Source organism: Labrus mixtus, chromosome 2 (assembly GCF_963584025.1).
Source record: "Labrus mixtus chromosome 2, fLabMix1.1, whole genome shotgun sequence".
In the NCBI taxonomy this organism is placed as follows: Eukaryota; Metazoa; Chordata; class Actinopteri; order Labriformes; family Labridae; genus Labrus; species Labrus mixtus.
This window is the reverse complement of record NC_083613.1, coordinates 27,783,405-27,802,245: the sequence shown is the minus strand read 5'-3', so window position 1 is coordinate 27,802,245 and position 18,841 is coordinate 27,783,405. Positions and strand designations below refer to the sequence as shown.

Here is an 18,841-nt window from a genome sequence, read left to right as displayed (position 1 = left end):
GACTATGCAGCCTTTTTTGCCAAATGAAAAATTGTTCAAGTTGCAGTTGGATTGTTCCTGTCTGTCACTGTGATTTGACCTTCTGTTTGCAAATAACTGGATGAGCAATTATTGACAAACAAAGGACAAGTTGCTTTTAGAGCCATAATAATTATAACCAAATCCACCAACAGAGAACCAACAAACCCACTCTTCATCAAACTGAATACACTGAAATTCTTTAAAACCATCCAAATCATGTATAGAGTAAAACATCACCCGCTACCGAAAAGTATCCAGAAGTTTTTTCTCCAGCAGAGGGAAAGTAAACACCATCTCAGAGGTAAACTCATTTGTATCACAATAAAGGGGGTTCATTTATGGAACAGCTGCAGTGAAGAAAATCATTTAGGAAAGTTCAAACACATTTTCAAGATTAACATTTTATGTTTAGGCTTGCTCCAAAAATATTGTCTGTCGTTTAATCTTTCCCTTTTTACCCTTATTAAATAAAGTAAACTATTTCTAGAGAAGTACTTGAAGTGAGACCAAAATAACTAAAACCAAAAATCTCTGCTTCCTGCATTTTAGCAGAAGACAACCCTTTTTTTAAGTTTTTGAAATAAATTGGTTGATTGTTGTAAGAACTTTTAGTGTAAATCTATACACAAAGAGTTTCTTCACATTTAGTTCGACTGCTGTGACTCATTTTTCAGAAGTTTCCGTTGAGATAAGATGCACTGAAATAAGAGGGGAGCAGATCAGCAGACATGGGTGGGGGCTGTCGACTGATACAGAAAAATGACAGGAGGAAATACTACATGTTCAACCTGCAGAACAACATCCACTCCTCCCCCACTAACCAAACCCCATCCCTTGCTCAATGGGGTGATAACAGCAAGTAAGTTTGATATATTAAAATTCTGCTTTATCCCTTTATTACCAGTTCTCATTGGAGTCCTATCCTTTCTATTCACAGACAGTCTCTACAAGAATATAAAACATTGGCTCTCTATTGCATTGAGCTGGCACATAAGGGGACTTATATGAATATGTACTGGAAAGACATTGAGCCTCATTCACCAATTTCTTCTTAAGATTTTGTGTTAGATTTGAATGTTCCTAAGAAATACCCAGTCGGATTCATGAGGTGTTCTTGAACTGAAGTTTGCACTACTGTTCTTTAATTGAGGAATGCAATGTCCTAGTAAACTTTGAGCTCACGCATGTGTTTTCCTAATTAGCATAGAAAGACACCCTTCATATGCCCATATAAGGGACATGAGCCTGCAGGACAATGTGCACACACACACACACACACACACACACACACACACACGCAGACACACACACGCAGACATGCAGACACCCACACGCAGAAGTCACACTGGATGGAAAAGCGAAGTCATGCTACGTCAGGAATGCCAGAATTGGAATTTTCATTCGATTGAGCACTGGGCCACAACCACAGCTATCACTTTTAGCGCTGTCATCCAAAACTACGTACATCACACTGTCACCAGAAAAGGACACATATGGATATGACTGTGCAGGCTTTGAATTTGACACCTGTGCTGTAGTATGTATACAATGGTATAATAACATTTTTAAAAATAACACAACGACTCATGTAGACAAGACTATTTTATTTGAAAACAAAAAATCATTTAATTTCAGCTAGCCAATTTATGTATCTTGTTTTTTTTTTAATAGATGAACTACAATATAGCGAGGTAATGCATGTTGTGTGACTTGAACTAAACAAATATTAAAGTTATTTGACAGCAGTGCTTTAAATATATAGAGAGTTATTTAGAGAGAGAGAGAGTGAGAGAGAGATAGACGGACTGAATCGGTTTAATGTTCTTGGAAAAAAGGGATAACATGAAAGTGCAACAAACAAAAAGGCTCCAAATTAAAACAAGCAACATCAGGGGAATGATTCTCAAAGACTTTATTGTAGAGGCTTAAAGATTTAAAAGAAAAAAGCCTACATGTTTTGAACACTGCAGTAGATTGAGATTGCATGATTTACCCTTTGTCACATAACATGATTGAACTCTTTTTTTATGCCATTTTTTAAATTCTTCTCTGTCTACTTGAAACACCCTACAGAATCCTCTAAGTCACCATCAAAGTACCGGAATTTAAGTCAACTGAACACTGGATCAGGTTTGCCAACATTTTTCAGTGACAAGCTTGTATTATCAGCAGACCTTTAACATTCTAACTGCAGATTGATGATCCATCTACGAGTCTCCAACAATCAAAGTTTATTTATTTTATTTTCTATGAGCTGAGCGATTATTCAGCAGATTAATGAGGTTCTCTTTAGCTGTTTTCTTTACTTCTAGACGAGCAAGGTTTTAGTACATTTATGACGCACATAAATGGAACAGCCTATTACAATCTGCTACTTATATTTCATATTTTCTGCCACTCTCTCATCCTCAGCACCATGCACTAATCCCAGATGCTGCTGCTGCTGCTACTGCTGCATGTCTCTCCAATGCCATGTACATCCCCCTCCTGCAGTTCTCCAACTCAGCACTGTAAGAAAAAAGTTACATATTACAAGGTTTTAAAGCATTAATACGTTTTGTGAAATAAACCTTTGAGAATACAAGAAAAATAATAGTAACTTTATTTACCAGAGCACCATGATAAAAGAGAATCACAATAATCCAACCTGGAGGTAACAAATGCATGGACTAGATTTCTGCATCATTTTGCGACAGGATATGCCTGATTTTAGAGATATTACGAAGGTGACAAGAGGCTGTCTTGAAGTTGGTTTTATGTGATAGTTCAAGGACATAGCTTGATCAAATAGAACTCCTAGATTCCTAGCAGGGGTGCTAGATGTTATATCATTAGATAAAGTCTCTGAGGGTTTTAGGGCCAAGCACAATAACTTCAGTCTTGTCTGAGTTAAGTAGCAAAACATTTCCGGTCATCCAGGTCCTAATGTCCTTAAGGCACGTTTCTATTGTACATTCTTGTATAGCTTAGTATAATCTGCATTACAACGAAAATGTATGGAGAGTTTCCACATAATATTACACAGGAAGCATATATAATGTAAAGAGAATTGGTCCAAGCACTGAGCCTTGTGGCACTCCATGGTTGACTTGTTGACTGTGGTGTGCACAGAGGACCTGACATGTACAAACTGAGATCGATCTGATAAATAGGATTTAAACCTGTCCTTGTTTGCTGGTGCAACAAGAACTCAACAGTAAAAGAACCAATACAACAACAAAAAACTCAACCAACAAAATAAACCAAAACACCATGAGAACCATCCAAAGAACCCAGGCTAAGCAAGATCCCAACAAACATAATAAACCCAAACACCATAATTACCATCCTAAGAACCCAGACAATGCAAGAAACCAACCAACATGAATTAAGACCAGAGGTGCCAAATATGTAAGATGATGAAAGCAAATATAAACAATGAAAACTGATAAAAGCAGCAGTAAAAAGGTAAAATCCATAAAGTAATAATTGCACTAACAATAGGTAGAAAAAAATCAAGAAAGCTTAAAGCAGTTAAATTAAGCAAGTAATTGTAAATCATGATAAAAGCAATAAAAGGAAATACAAACGGTAAACAGCCCAAAAGCCAGGAAAAAACTACAAGTCTAATAGCATACTGAATCACAGACAGCTGACTCTGACTGTAGGTTACTTTGACGCAGTATCAGTGTGTAGCTAACAGAGGAGGAGGGGGAGACTCTATGCTAGCTATGACTGCTCTATGGCCACATCCTGGTCGCTCCCACCAGTGGCACACAGGATGTGGTCAGTGAACACCACTTACGCTGGCAGCTGCATTAATATGCTTCCACAAACACCAGATGCTTTAACCCCCCCACCCCTGCACCGTCGAAACATTTTTTTTACCATTCCTATTAATACCTGACCTTCAGAGCAGACTTTTCCCCCCACAAACCCCACAACCTGCTTTACTCCTGCAATGGCGCAACATACTGATGGAAGTAAGCCTGAAACTAAGCTTTAAAGAGATTTGAATTGCAAATTATCAACAATATAAATGTCACACTCGAATAAAAGACCCCCCCCCCCAAAAAAAAGTATACAACTAATGTTTTATTTCGAATCATGGTGCATATTCCAAAACTACAACATAATGCTGCTCTGTTAAAAAAATGGATCTACAAATCTGCAGCTGTAAATTTAAATCATTTTATACATATTTCATATTTCTCATTTATACAATAATAATAACACAAAACTAACCTTTATAATACAAAGGGTTTTGCATTGTTGAGGCACGATAAAAAAGACACTTGGGAATGTAATGAAGTAAATCAAATGAGACAACTGAAAATAATACACACATGAAATTTAATTGAGCAAAATATTAAAACACCCCAGATAAAAATAGTTTTAAGAAACCAGTTATAAAACAGAAAAGACATGTTTGAAATAAAAGTGGTTTAAAAGGTTGTCACTGATCCTTCAACAGGAAGTTCATGCCATGATTTGGTCTTGTTTAGTTATGTATATTGTATATATTTTTAGTGTTTAGATTTCTTTTCATTTTTTATTTTGTCTCATTCATCCCTGGTGTAGCTTATTTCTCTTGTTTGTTTCTTAATTTTAATCTTAACTAGTTAAGTCTTAAGTGTGTCCTGTTTTATTTTGTAATTTCTTATCCTTGTGTTTCTCTATGTCACAGTTTGAATTTTTCTGTTGATAATCCTAAATTTAGTTTTCAGTGTTTACACTGCATTTGGGTGCACTACTGTTTTTTGGGGGGAATTCAATACATGACAGTTCAGACTGGATGGGTCACCTATTTTTATATACAAAATGGGAATAAAACCATGAAGTGCTTTAAACATAATCAGTATAATTTCTTAAACTGACTGGAAACAATGACAGGAGGTTTAAACCTGGTTACATTATCTTCTAGTTTTATAGATGCCGTGCAGTAATGTGTCACATGAGTTACAGTTGATTTGCAATTTGTCCTCCAATAACGTTTTGCAATGAAATTAATAAATGCATAGACGACATACCTTAAACCATGCAAGACCTGTGATTACCTCATTTGTGTAGTAAATTTGCAAATGGGTTGATCTTTTTACATCTTAAGTATTGCATATTTAAGGCAGGGTTGGTTATTTTCTCCAGATACACTTTTTCATATTTTGGTAGAAATTGTCTTTAGGTCCTGATAAAAATTATTAACTTGTGTCCTCTGAAAAAGGAACGAAGAAAATACATCACCTGTAGCAGTAAGCCTGTAAAAGCTTTGACCAATGTCTGCCACGAGGTACCAATTTTTTTAACCAATCACGTGTCCCTGTCTCCCTGCTCATTCTCTACCCCATGGGCACACACTAAGATACACTTGTGTATGTAATTGAGGGGCGTGGCTTTTGAGGGAGCACAGAGGGGAGGGGGTGGGTGCAGACCGGGCTCTGAGGGAATGCTACTTTCAAAATCATGCTAGTTTTTGAAAATTACCAACCCTGCCTTTAAAAGTGAAGCACAATAATTTGTGTGAAGTTGTAACTGTGCATCTTACTACACTGGTCGTACATGAAAATACATTTTGAATTGATTTTGAACATTATTTCTCCACACTGTATGCTTGATACAACTTCAAAAGCCATTCATGCAGTGAGCGATAGTCTCATGATTCAGCTAGAATACTGTTAGCATATGTCCCACAGCTAGAAGTGAAAAGGAAACAAAAATGGCCACGGTGACCGCTTGAGGGCGGGGAGGGCTGTCTGATGTTGATGAATCTGAAATGTAAGCAATGCAAATGGAGAAGCAAGTTAAATAATCTTGGCTAAAAATATAAGAAAAAAAAATCAGGTGTGAATAATTAAGATAATCCATGAAGCATCGTTTTTTTTGTTACTTTTTTTAAATTAATAACTGTGTTTCATGTAGTGTACTCTTCTAATTTATAATAAATATTGCCACAAAATCATAACCCAACATTAATTTCAGCAAAATTATTAACATTACTTAAAGGCAGGTTTGGTAATTTACTCCAGATCCACTTTTTAAGATTTTGGTTGAAATTGTCTTTAGGTCCTGACAGAAATTAATAACTCGTGCTTTGAAAAAGGAACGAAGACAATCCGTCACCTGTAGCAGTTGTAAACCTGAACAAACTTGGACCAATGTCTGCCACGAGGTACCAATTTGTTGAACGAATAATGCCATCCCTGTCTCACTGCTCGTTCTCTACCCCATGCATGCACGAGCAGAAACTTAAAGCATGAGCTGAGATCCACTTCTGGACCAATGTGCATGTAAGTGAGGGGCGTGGCTTTTGGAGAGGGTGGTGGGTGCAGATGGAGCACTGAGGGAATGCTACTTTCAAAATCATGCTAGTTTTTCGAAAATTACCAACCCTGCCTCTAAGCCAGTTTGTACTCTATTAAGATCAAAATGAGTTACTCCCAACTTACATGCAATAACACTGCCAGGTATAATGTTGAGGGAGGTGGTGTTGCTGGTTAGTTCAGTGCTGAGTTTTGCAGTTGCGCTGCTTGCTGAAGGAACTGAGGATTTATTTTTGTAGACAAGAGTCATGTCAACAACCACAGATCCTCTCCTGCAATGACAAGGAAAAATCAAACTCTTAATATAGGAAGTGATCAGTATTAGTTAATATCAAAGTGAAAAAAGTAGAATGCATAGTAAATAAGTTTTATTCTTACGTGAACATGTTAACAATTGAGCGACTGAAAGTTGAGGAATAGACTTTCCGACAAATCATGTTGACCTAAAGGAGAGGTAAGCTGTTAATTATATAAAGTTTTTAGCAGCAGTAATACAAAAAGACTCATCTGTGTTTCATAAACATAAGCCAAAAATGATATTAAGTCTTTGTATTTTTTTCCCTAAAATAACTTTGTCATCATTGGATTGTACAAAAAAAGGTATGGTAAAGTAGCAGCCATTTATGAAGCATACAAATCAAAAAACTATACCCCTGCTTGTATGATGTTTTACTATTTTGATTCAATATAACTTTTCCCCCTCATAAAATCCAGGTCATTTCTGTTTGAGGGACAAGGAAGAATTGGGTTGAAAACTTAGATTATCTCCTCACCGCCTTCCTACTTGTTTTGGAAATATAGTTTTCTGCTTTTGTTGATTATTGTTCTTGACTTATGCTTTATTTCTTATGTGTTAAGATTTTAACATTTTTAGGGTAGATGAAGAAGAATCCTGATCACTATCACCTGATTATTATCTGATGACAATATGGTGAGTTAGTGCGTTATTTGAAAGTGGATTCCTAGGTTAAATAATGGAAACTGAGAATATGTAAATTAATAGATGTAGCTGTTAGATTTCTTTATAGCTCAGAATTGAGTATATGAGCTTATAAGCAGATGGGGCTTCCAGGTTGGCACTTTAACCAGGTGTTTTTTGTTTAACAGTTGTAAGAATAAATGTCTCACTCCTAATCTTTGAGATCTCAAAGTGCTGCCAAACATTCAGCTACTCTAGATAAGTATGGCCCCTTTGTCAAAAGATATACAAAACCATCTTTTTACCTGAGAGACCACTGTTGAAGATAGAGTTGTATACACTGTGGAGGACGAGTTTGAGAGGTCTGATGTAAATGTTTGGTCTAGACTAAACTGAAGACCAAGTGTTCCCTCACTGGACGAGGGAGGATTCGTTGAAGCCGTAGTCGTGGCTTCTGTAATGGAAGAAGTCATCATAGAAGGTGGATCTGTTGGAGGGGCGGTTGAAACAGTTGTAACACTAGGAGCAAGGGATTGAGTTTCAGTTGAAGCAGCAGAAGTTGCAGTCATAGTTGGTGTTGCATTGGGAGTGGCAGAGGAGGCAGCTTTAGTTGAAGGAGCATTAGTTGAAGCCCCTGTAGTACTGAGGACGGAAGTTCGATCAAGAGGCAATGTAGGAAGAGTTGTTGGAGTAGTTGTTGCTGTACTTGAGCCTGTAATAATAACAACATTTTTACAACAAAAATTGGTGATGCTGACCATTAGACAATTGTCTGGCAATAAAAGCTAAGTCTTACTTGTTGCAACAATGGATGATGTGTTGATACTAAGGGAGAAATTAGAGCTGGAAGCTGAAGTCATCAAAGCCTCAGCAACAGAACTGGCATCTACTAGTGAGCTGACATTATTGAATATCACTTCAGCTTTGACCACAACTGATCCTTGACTGTAACAGAAATATATATATTTTTTAATTAGTTATTCAAATGTTGTAATCAATTTGGCTGATCATTAGAGGGAAAAAAAGACAAGATCAAAAGGCGAAGGAAGATGCAGAATAATGTGCAAATGAAGGAGTATGGCCCATTGCAAACGGTAGTTAGTTTGAAAAACAAAACTTTAACTTGAACCTTTACCAGATAAAAAATAAACATTTTTTTCAACAGTCTTTGGACATTTTTAGAGGTCAAAAAGTAAAACGACAGTCTTCAAATACATATAAAACATTATCATCTACCTGAAACCGGTGATCACAGTTCTTTTGAAGAGAGCGCCATATTTAGATGAATAAACTTGGTTGAGCTGTAGAAATATTAATGAGAATGATTGCAAGAGTAACAGGAAAAAATATTTTTTAGAATGAAAAAGCTTGTGGATGTGTGTGTTTATATAAACATAAGACTTACAGCTGTGGAAACTGTGTTCTCCAGTTCCTTGAACTCTGGGGAGGATTTGTTTGCTAGCTGTTCTGTAAAATTCTGCAACAATTTAAATTCCAGCATGACTTTTTGCTCAGATGTTGGGGCAGCTGTTTTAGTCATTTCCAAGGCAGCAGTTGTTGCTTTTGTTGATGCTGCTGAAGTTCCAGCGGTTGGAGAAGGTGATAGAGGATCTGAGGAAGTAAATGGTGATAAGCTCTCACTGACAGGTGGTGTTGCATTCACTGCTGTAAAGGTTACTGTAAAGGTTGCCTGACTGATTGCAAAGTGATCTTGACTGAATGTACAGTTTTATTGATGATACATTCTTGTGTTACACTTGTGCCGAGAGGTGGAAAGATTACACGTGGTGAAGAGGTTTGATCAGAAGTTGATGTATCATTGACATGCAGTGATGTCATAGTTGCAGTGAAGTTTTGTTGATAGTTAGCAAGGGCTCAGGTGCCAAAGCTGTACTACCTTGTGATGATGTTGCACTTTCTAAACCAATGTTGATTAATGGCACAAGTTATGTTCCTGGTTATGGACTTCAGTCAAACTTTGATAAACTTGCATGTAGCCGTGATCAATTTGGACTGACTGATAGCAAGTTTGTGTTTAGTAGTCCATAAATTGGAGAGGTGGCAGATGAGGTTTGAGTTGCTGTAGGTGAAGTTTTTGTCTCTACTGATATAGTTGTGTTGACCAACTCTAAAGTTGGAACTAATTGTGTTGGAGATGACTTTGCAAGTGTTCCAGCTGTATTGACCAATGGTAAAACTACACTTGTTGAAGAGGTTTTATCTAAAGTTGATGTACAGTATCATTGACTTGCAGTGAGGTCCTTGGTTTCAGAAGTTGTACAGGAAGGTCTCCTTTACTGTTGTTGAAGTTGTGCTGCCTTGTAAAGTTGTCGTTGCTGATTTCAAATTTATTCTGATAGGTGAAATATCTGATGTTGCTGATGCTTGACTTGGATCAAGTGGTGGTGAAATTGTAACCAATGGTGATATAGCTGAATAACGTTTGTGTTTGTTGATGTTCGACTTGCAGTGATGGGAGTTAAAGTTGATAGATTGTTTTCTGGGGAGAAAGATTTAGTTAAGTTTTAAAGTTGTCAACTGTTTCATTAACTCTGTTATACCACTTGTGTTTAACACAAGTTACCTGTGATATTCAACTTTAATGCTGGTAGAGGTTGCAAGTGGCAAAAAGGTTGATCTGCAGTAGATGTATAATTGGCTGACAGTGATGGGGTGGCTGTAGCTCAGCTGGTAGAGTTGTCGTCTCTCAACTGGAAGGTCAAGGGTTCAATCCCTAGATTCCTCAGCAATATGTCTGATATGTCCTTGTTCAAGACACTTAACACAGAACTGCTCCCGCTGCTTCATTTGTGGTGAATGAATGCGTATGAATTAGGGGTGTGAACGGTTACAAAAAATTGTAAACGGTTACACAACGTCATTTTTTTCGTGTACACGGTTAACCGTTTTTTTTTTTTTTATTAATAAAAAAAAAAAAGTGGACCACAATTGCGGTATACAACCAATGGAGGGTGCGGCCGCTTTTCAGAAAGTTTCCTCCGCATCACTGCCGCCACTCAAAGTTGTCAGACAGATACAGTTGTGCTTTATAAAGTAGGTTATATAAGTAACACTTATATTGCCATAGAAGTTATACAAGCAGGGTATGTCTGTCTGTGAATGGCTCAGTGCGCATGTGTGTGGGTGGGGGGAGCAAGTGAGGAGAGAGAGAGAACAAGGCGAGTGTGTGTGTTCGGCAGGTGTGTGCGAGAGGCACGTTATGATGCTGGGGACCGGAGCAGAATAAGCAGGAGAAATCAGAGTCATGATGTTAAGTGTATGTACAGTTCAAGCTCTGCGAGCGCAATAAACGGCCTGGTACCTCAAAATAACAAGCCGGACTCTCCATGTCTGTTTACGCCTTGCTGCACCCCAGTGAAGTGACAGGGGTTAGCCCCGAAGTTGAGGACTACAACTTCGGCCCTGGAGCAGATAAATAAGTCTCCCCTGTGCGCCCTGACCACGGTTGGAACGCGAAGCAAGAAGGTTAACACTCCGCTTAGTAATATGCTTAAATTCAGCGGGTTGTCTCGTCTGATCTGAGGTCGTAGTCGAATGGGTCTGACCTTCGGGACTGCGCAATCCCCCCTACCCGGACGAAGCGGAATAGGGCGGAAGGGCAGTTAGAAAACTAGAAAAGCGCTATACAAGCTCATGTCCATTAACCATTTGATGTGATCAAAAAATTTGACATTTGAAAATGTCTTGGCAAGTTGTTCTACCTAGTTTAGGGCTTGAAGTTGCTGTTTCAATACTTGTGCTGACAGGTGAAATATGCTCATGACTTGCAGAGAGGTTCAGGGTTAATTTGCGACTGGAAGAGTTGTTCTGACTGACCCTAATATTGTTGCTCCTGGTGTTACAGTTGTGATGACTGCTGGAAAAGTTGCACTTTGTGAAGAAGTCTGACCTACTCTGAATATAATATTCACAAATTTTGATGTCATAAGTTGCACTAAAGTTATTTAAATGGATGGAGATGCCCATGACTGCTGAAAAGTAGAACTGCCTTGTTATGAAGTTGATTTTGCTCTTCCTAAATTTGTGCTGATAGATTGTAAATATGATGTTGCTGGTGAAGGACTCAGATGAAATGGTGGTGAAATTGTCACACACAACTGGTGATGTCTTAATGCCTGGAAGCAATACCATAAAAGTGGTGATCGACTTGAAAAAGTTTGAGGTGAAGTTTTGTTCGTGGTGGAGCTTGAGCTCCTATTAACTGGTATTAAGGAAGTTTAGAAGTCAGGTCAAGTTTGAGTTGTTGTTGATGATGATGTTGTACTGCCTTGTGATGAAGTTGTTGCTGTTTCTGAACTTCTGCTGATGGACGCAAATAAAAGTTTGCTGGTGCAGGACTTGATTGAAAGTGGTGAAACTGTCACAACTGGTGATGTTCTGCAGTTGTTGCTGGTAGAGTTTGAGTGCATACTAGTGGGAAAATACAGTTTGTAAGGAAGGGTCATCAACACAAGGATTTGCAGTCACTAGTGATGCAGTTGTCTTGATTGACACTAGTTATGGCTGGTGTAGATGATGACTCTAGTTATTCTGACAGGTGGTGAAGTTGTAGGTTGTGATGTTTTACCTTAAATTCTTACTTTCTGCTAATAATCACTGCCATCACTTTCATATGTGGTCTCATGCTTGAATTGAGTAATGGCAAATTTAGAGTGACTGATATTGGAATTGACCATGGTGTTGTAGTGATGTGAGTTGGTAAAGAAATTGTTAAGTTTTAGCAAACTTGTCTTCAGTGGTGTCTGATAAGAAATTGGTTGAGCTGAAGTTTGAGAAACAGGAGATTTATTCAAAGGACAATTATCTTCGGAAAGAGTTGTTTTTTTGTTCGAAAACTTTCAGAGCTAAGATCTGAAATAGATGAATTGGATCAAGACTGGTGGTGTGCTAACATTGAGATGTGATGAAGTCACATTTTGAAAAAATTACATGATAGATGTTCAAAATTAAACTTTGGCAGCTGTGTAAGTTGGTGCCACCACAGCTGGAAATTTGAAATTTTGAATCCTTGGGATTTTATAAATGACATTTTAGATTGTTGCATAACGAAGGCTGTAAATACACTTTAAAGTTGTCAGTGAAAAAATATATCTTGGAAGTAAAGTCTTACTTGTTGCAACAATGGACGATGTGTTAATACTCAGGGAGAAATTAGAGCTGGAAGCAGCAGACACCAAAGCTTCAGCCACAGAACTGGCAGTTGGTAGTGAGCTGACATTATTGAATATCACCTCAGCGTCTACCACAATGGATCCTTGACTGTAATGAAATATTATTAAAGAGTTAATCACTTAATTTGAAAGTCTAGTAAAGACATTCAAGAAAGGAATATCTGTTTCATTTGAATGTGAACTGCAGAGTTTCATACGAAGCGCTTTGTCTTCAATGCTAACAGCATGCCCACATTTGGACTTCTACTTATTAAGATTAGTAAAGGTTCAACCAAATTATGATGATATTGTACATTTTGAAAGTTTATAAAAGGTAACATCAAAGTTTGCAATCATATCTGTAGCAACATGCTTTACCTGAAACCGTTGATCACAGTTCTGTTGAAGCTAGTTCCATATTTAGCTGAATATACTTGGTCGAGCTGTTAAAGGCAAATTTGGGAAAAATATTACAAAAAGGTCAGAGGAAATGCATTTCTTATTTTAAGTGTGAGTCTGTAAATTGTCTGATTATATTGTACATGATATGATCTGTATTGTCCAAAATCCCTACCCAGTTGGATCCTAACCTAGGTTTCATTACCAATTGAATTGAAATATACACTTGACATTTTTTTTTGCTGTTAAAAGGACTGTTTTCATAAAGTTATTAGCTGTTAATAAAATTATCCCATGTTCAAGAAAAGTGCAACAGTATATAGTTTAACAAAAAATCTTCAATTGATAAAAGACTCCAAATTACTTACTGCTGTGGTTACTTTGTTTTTCAATTCTTTGAACTCTAGTGAGGATTTATTTGCAAGCTGGGCTGTAAAGTTCTGCTGCAATTTGAATTGCAAGATAATTTTTGGTTCAGGTGGTGCTGCAGTTTTAGTTGTTTCCAATGCAGTAGTTGTTGCAATTGATGGTGCTGCTGAAGTTCCACTTTGAAGGGGAGTTGACGAAACATTTGAGGTTAAAACTGGTGATGAGGAAGTTGGGAAGTCAGGTAAAGTTTGAGTTGTTGGTGATGATGATACACTGACTGGTGCTGAAGTTGTCTTGACTGTCTCTAAAGTTGATGATATTGGTGTTGGGGATGACTCTACAAGTGTTGCAGTCGACTTTGCAGGGGACGAGGTTACAAGTGGTGGAGAGGTTTGAAATACAGTTGATGTTTCACTGACTTTCACTGTTGTGGTTTGTTGCACTGAGGTGGTATCAAGGAATGTGGATGTCTCAGTTGAGGCATCAAAAGTTGTACTGCCTTGTGATGAAGTTGTTGCTGTTTCTGAACTTGTACTTCTTGATGGCAAATGAGACGTTCCAGGTGCTGTACTTGAACCAAGCTTTGGTGAACTCGTATGTAGTTGCGATGAAGTCACAATTAGAGGCATTGAAGTGGTAGGAGTTGAAGATGGAATTGTCGTAGCAGCTTGAGTTGGTGCCAACACAGCTGTAAAGTTGACATGTTAAATTGTATTTAATGTTGATGCAGGGATAACTCAAACAACATAATTTGTTAAAAAAGATGTAAACATTGGTGACACGCTCAATAAAGAATGCATGTAAACCAACTTACACTCAAGCCTGGCAATAACTTTAAAGTCTTACTTGTTACGACAATGGACGATGTGTTTATACTCAGAGAGAAATTAGAGCTGGAAGCAGCAGACCCCACAGTTTCAGCCACAGAACTGGCAGTTGGTAGTGAGCTGACATTATTGAATATCACCTCAGCGTCTACCACAATGGATCCTTGACTGTAATGAAATATTATTAAAGAGTTAATCACTTAATTTGAAAGTCTAGTAAAGACATTCAAGAAAGGAATATCTGTTTCATTTGAATGTGAACTGCAGAGTTTCATACGAAGCGCTTTGTCTTCAATGCTAACAGCATGCCCACATTTGGACTTCCACTTATTAAGATTAGTAAAGGTTCAACCAAATTATGATGATATTGTACATTTTGAAAGTTTATAAAAGGTAACATCAAAGTTTGCAATCATATCTGTAGCAACATGCTTTACCTGAAACCGTTGATCACAGTTCTGTTGAAGCTAGTTCCATATTTAGCTGAAAATACTTGGTCGAGCTGTTAAAGGCAAATTTGGGAAAAATATTGCAAAAAGGTCAGAGGAAATGCATTTCTTATTTTAAGTGTGAGTTTGTAAATTGTCTGATTATATTGTACATGATATGATCTGTATTGTCCAAAATCCCTACCCAGTTAGATCCTAACCTAGGTTTCATTACCAATTGAATTGAAATATACCATTAACATTTTTTTTACTGTTACAAGGACTGTTTTCATAAAGTTATTAGCTGTTAATAAAATTATCCCATGTTCAACAAAAGTGCAACAGTATATAGTTTAACAAAAAATCTTCAAATGATAAAAGACTCCAAATTACTTACTGCTGTGGTTACTTTGTTTTTCAATTCTTTGAACGCTGGTGAGGATTTATTTGCAAGCTGGGCTGTAAAGTTCTGCTGCAATTTGAATTGCAAGATCATTTTTGGTTCAGGTGGTGATGCAGTTTTAGTTGTTTCCAGTGCAGAAGTTGTTGCAATTGATGGTGCTGCTGAAGGTCCACTTTGAAGGGGAGTTGACGGAACATCTGAGGTTAAAGCTGGTGATGAGGAAGTTGGGAAGTCAGGTAAAGTTTGAGTTGTTGGTGACGATGATACACTGACTGGTGCTGAAGTTGTCTTGACTGTCTCTAAAGTTGATGATATTGGTGTTGGGGATGACTTTACAAGTGTTGCAGTCGACTCTGCAGGGGACGAAGTTATAATTGGTGGAGAGGTTTGAAATACAGTTGATGTTTCACTGACTTTCAGGGTTGTGGTCTGTTGCAATGGAGTGGTATTAAGGGGTGTGGATGTCTCAGTTGAGGCTTCAAAAGTTGTACTGCGTTGTGATGAAGTTGTTTCAGTTTCTGAACTTGTACTTCTCGATGGCAAATGAGACGTTCCAGGTGCTGTACTTGAATCAGGCTTTCGTGAACTTGTACTAAGTAGTGATGAAGTTGGGTTGACTGCTGGTGAGCTTGTTTTCTGTGCTTCTTGATTTGTAGTGAGTGGAGTGGAAGTTTGAGTTGCTGATGATACACTGACTGGTGCTGAAGTTATCTTGACTGTCTCTAAAGTTGATGATATTGGTGTTGGGGATGACTCTACAAGTGTTGCAGTCGACTTTGCAGGGGACAAAGTTACAAGTGGTGGAGAGGTTTGAAATACAGTTGATGTTTCACTGACTTTCACTGTTGTGGTTTGTTGCACTGAGGTGGTATCAAGGAATGTGGATGTCTCAGTTGAGGCTTCAAAAGTTGTACTGCCTTGTGATGAAGTTGTTGCTGTTTCTGAACTTGTACTTCTTGATGGCAAATGAGACGTTCCAGGTGCTGTACTTGAACCAAGCTTTGGTGAACTTGTATGTAGTTGCGATGAAGTCACAATTAGAGGCATTGAAGTGGTAGGAGTTGAAGATGGAATTGTCGTAGCAGCTTGAGTTGGTGCCAACACAGCTGTAAAGTTGACATGTTAAATTGTATTTAATGTTGATGCAGGGATAACTCAAACAACATAATTTGTTAAAAAAGATGTAAACATTGGTGACACGCTCAATAAAGAATGCATGTAAACCAACTTACACTCAAGCCTGGCAATAACTTTAAAGTCTTACTTGTTACGACAATGGACGATGTGTTTATACTCAGAGAGAAATTAGAGCTGGAAGCAGCAGACCCCACAGTTTCAGCCACAGAACTGGCAGTTGGTAGTGAGCTGACATTATTGAATATCACCTCAGCGTCTACCACAATGGATCCTTGACTGTAATGAAATATTATTAAAGAGTTAATCACTTAATTTGAAAGTCTAGTAAAGACATTCAAGAAAGGAATATCTGTTTCATTTGAATGTGAACTGCAGAGTTTCATACGAAGCGCTTTGTCTTCAATGCTAACAGCATGCCCACATTTGGACTTCCACTTATTAAGATTAGTAAAGGTTCAACCAAATTATGATGATATTGTACATTTTGAAAGTTTATAAAAGGTAACATCAAAGTTTGCAATCATATCTGTAGCAACATGCTTTACCTGAAACCGCTGATCACAGTTCTGTTGAAGCTAGTTCCATATTTAGCTGAAAATACTTGGTCGAGCTGTTAAAGGCAAATTTGGGAAAAATATTGCAAAAAGGTCAGAGGAAATGCATTTCTTATTTTAAGTGTGAGTCTGTAAATTGTCTGATTATATTGTACATGATATGATCTGTATTGTCCAAAATCCCTACCCAGTTGGATCCTAACCTAGGTTTCATTACCAATTGAATTGAAATATACACTTGACATTTTTTTTTGCTGTTAAAAGGACTGTTTTCATGAAGTTATTAGCTGTTAATAAAATTATCCCATGTTCAACAAAAGTGCAACAGTATATAGTTTAACAAAAAATCTTCAAATGATAAAAGACTCCAAATTACTTACTGCTGTGGTTACTTTGTTTTTCAATTCTTTGAACGCTGGTGAGGATTTATTTGCAAGCTGGGCTGTAAAGTTCTGCTGCAATTTGAATTGCAAGATCGCTTTTGGTTCAGGTGGTGATGCAGTTTTAGTTGTTTCCAGTGCAGAAGTTGTTGCAATTGATGGTGCTGCTGAAGGTCCACTTTGAAGGGGAGTTGACGGAACATTTGAGGTTAAAGCTGGTGATGAGGAAGTTGGGAAGTCAGGTAAAGTTTGAGTTGTTGGTGATGATGATACACTGACTGGTGCTGAAGTAGTCTTGACTGTCTCTAAAGTTGATGATATTGGTGTTGGGGATGACTTTACAAGTGTTGCAGTCGACTTTACAGGGGACGAGGTTACAAGTGGTGGAGAGGTTTGAAATACAGTTGATGTTTCACTGACTTTCAGTGATGTGGTCTGTTGCACTGGAGTGGTATTAAGGGGTGTGGATGTCTCAGTTGAGGCTTCAAAAGTTGTACTGCCTTGTGATGAAGTTGTTGCTTTTTCTGAACTTGTACTTCTCAATGGCAAATGAGATGTTCCAGGTGCTGTACTTGAATCAGGCTTTTGTGAACTTGTACTAAGAAGTGATGAAGTTGGGTTGACTGCTGGTGAGCTTGTTTTCTCTGCTGCTTGATTTGTACTGAGTGGAGTGGAAGTTTGAGTAGCTGCTGATGATGATACACTGACTGGTGCCGAGGTTGTCTTGACTGTCTCTAAAGTTGATGATATTGGTGTTGGGGATGACTTTACAAGTGTTGCAGTCGACTTTACAGGGGACGAGGTTACAAGTGGTGGAGAGGTTTGAAATACAGTTGATGTTTCACTGACTTTCTGTGATGTGGTCTGTTGCACTGAGGTGGTATCAAGGGATGTGGATGTCTCAGTTGAGGCATCAAAAGTTGTACTGCCTTGTGATGAAGTTGTTGCTGTTTCTGAACTTGTACTTCTTGATGGCAAATGAGACGTTCCAGGTGCTGTACTTGAACCAAGCTTTGGTGAACTCGTATGTAGTTGCGATGAAGTCACAATTAGAGGTATTGAAGTGGTAGGAGTTGAAGATGGAATTGTCGTAGCAGCTTGAGTTGGTGCCAACACAGCTGTAAAGTTGACATGTTAAATTGTATTTAATGTTGATGCAGGGATAACTCAAACAACATAATTTGTTAAAAAAGATGTAAACATTGGTGACACGCTCAATAAAGAATGCATGTAAACCAACTTACACTCAAGCCTGGCAATAACTTTAAAGTCTTACTTGTTACGACAATGGACGATGTGTTTATACTCAGAGAGAAATTAGAGCTGGAAGCAGCAGACCCCACAGTTTCAGCCACAGAACTGGCAGTTGGTAGTGAGCTGACATTATTGAATATCACCTCAGCGTCTACCACAATGGATCCTTGACTGTAATGAAATATTATTAAAGAGTTAATCACTTAATTTGAAAGTCTAGTAAAGACATTCAAGAAAGGAATATCTGTTTCATTTGAATGTGAACTGCAGAGTTTCATACGAAGCGCTTTGTCTTCAATGCTAACAGCATGCCCACATTTGGACTTCTACTTATTAAGATTAGTAAAGGTTCAACCAAATTATGATGATATTGTACATTTTGAAAGTTTATAAAAGGTAACATCAAAGTTTGCAATCATATCTGTAGCAACATGCTTTACCTGAAACCGTTGATCACAGTTCTGTTGAAGCTAGTTCCATATTTAGCTGAATATACTTGGTCGAGCTGTTAAAGGCAAATTTGGGAAAAATATTGCAAAAAGGTCAGAGGAAATGCATTTCTTATTTTAAGTGTGAGTTTGTAAATTGTCTGATTATATTGTACATGATATGATCTGTATTGTCCAAAATCCCTACCCAGTTAGATCCTAACCTAGGTTTCATTACCAATTGAATTGAAATAT

At 37.8% G+C, this 18,841-nt stretch overlaps 1 protein-coding gene across 1 annotated transcript; it reads right to left on the bottom strand.

Annotated features, from left to right (window-relative positions):
* Positions 1–5,368: 5,368 nt before the first annotated feature.
* LOC132991163 (uncharacterized) lies at positions 5,369–12,507 on the bottom strand. Its single transcript, XM_061059795.1, has 8 exons — positions 12,368–12,507; positions 8,642–8,847; positions 8,473–8,537; positions 8,033–8,181; positions 7,542–7,948; positions 6,696–6,760; positions 6,444–6,589; positions 5,369–5,765 (listed from the first exon to the last, which is right to left on the bottom strand). Exons 2-8 carry the CDS (start codon positions 8,774–8,776, stop codon positions 5,662–5,664), a joined length of 1,071 nt encoding a protein of 356 aa, XP_060915778.1. The 5' UTR covers positions 8,777–8,847; positions 12,368–12,507; the 3' UTR covers positions 5,369–5,661.
* Positions 12,508–18,841: the final 6,334 nt, after the last annotated feature.

Excerpts from the sequence above, each read along its gene's own strand:
- LOC132991163 (XM_061059795.1), bottom strand. The coding sequence starts at position 8,776 with ATGACTAAAACAGCTGCCCCAACATCTGAGCAAAAAGTCATGCTGGAA. Across the intron at positions 7,949-8,032 it reads ATCATCCATTGTTGCAACAA|GCTCAAGTACAGCAACAACT; the intron begins GTAAGACTTAGC and ends TTATTATTACAG. Across the intron at positions 6,590-6,695 it reads TCAATTGTTAACATGTTCAC|GAGAGGATCTGTGGTTGTTG; the intron begins GTAAGAATAAAA and ends TTGTCATTGCAG.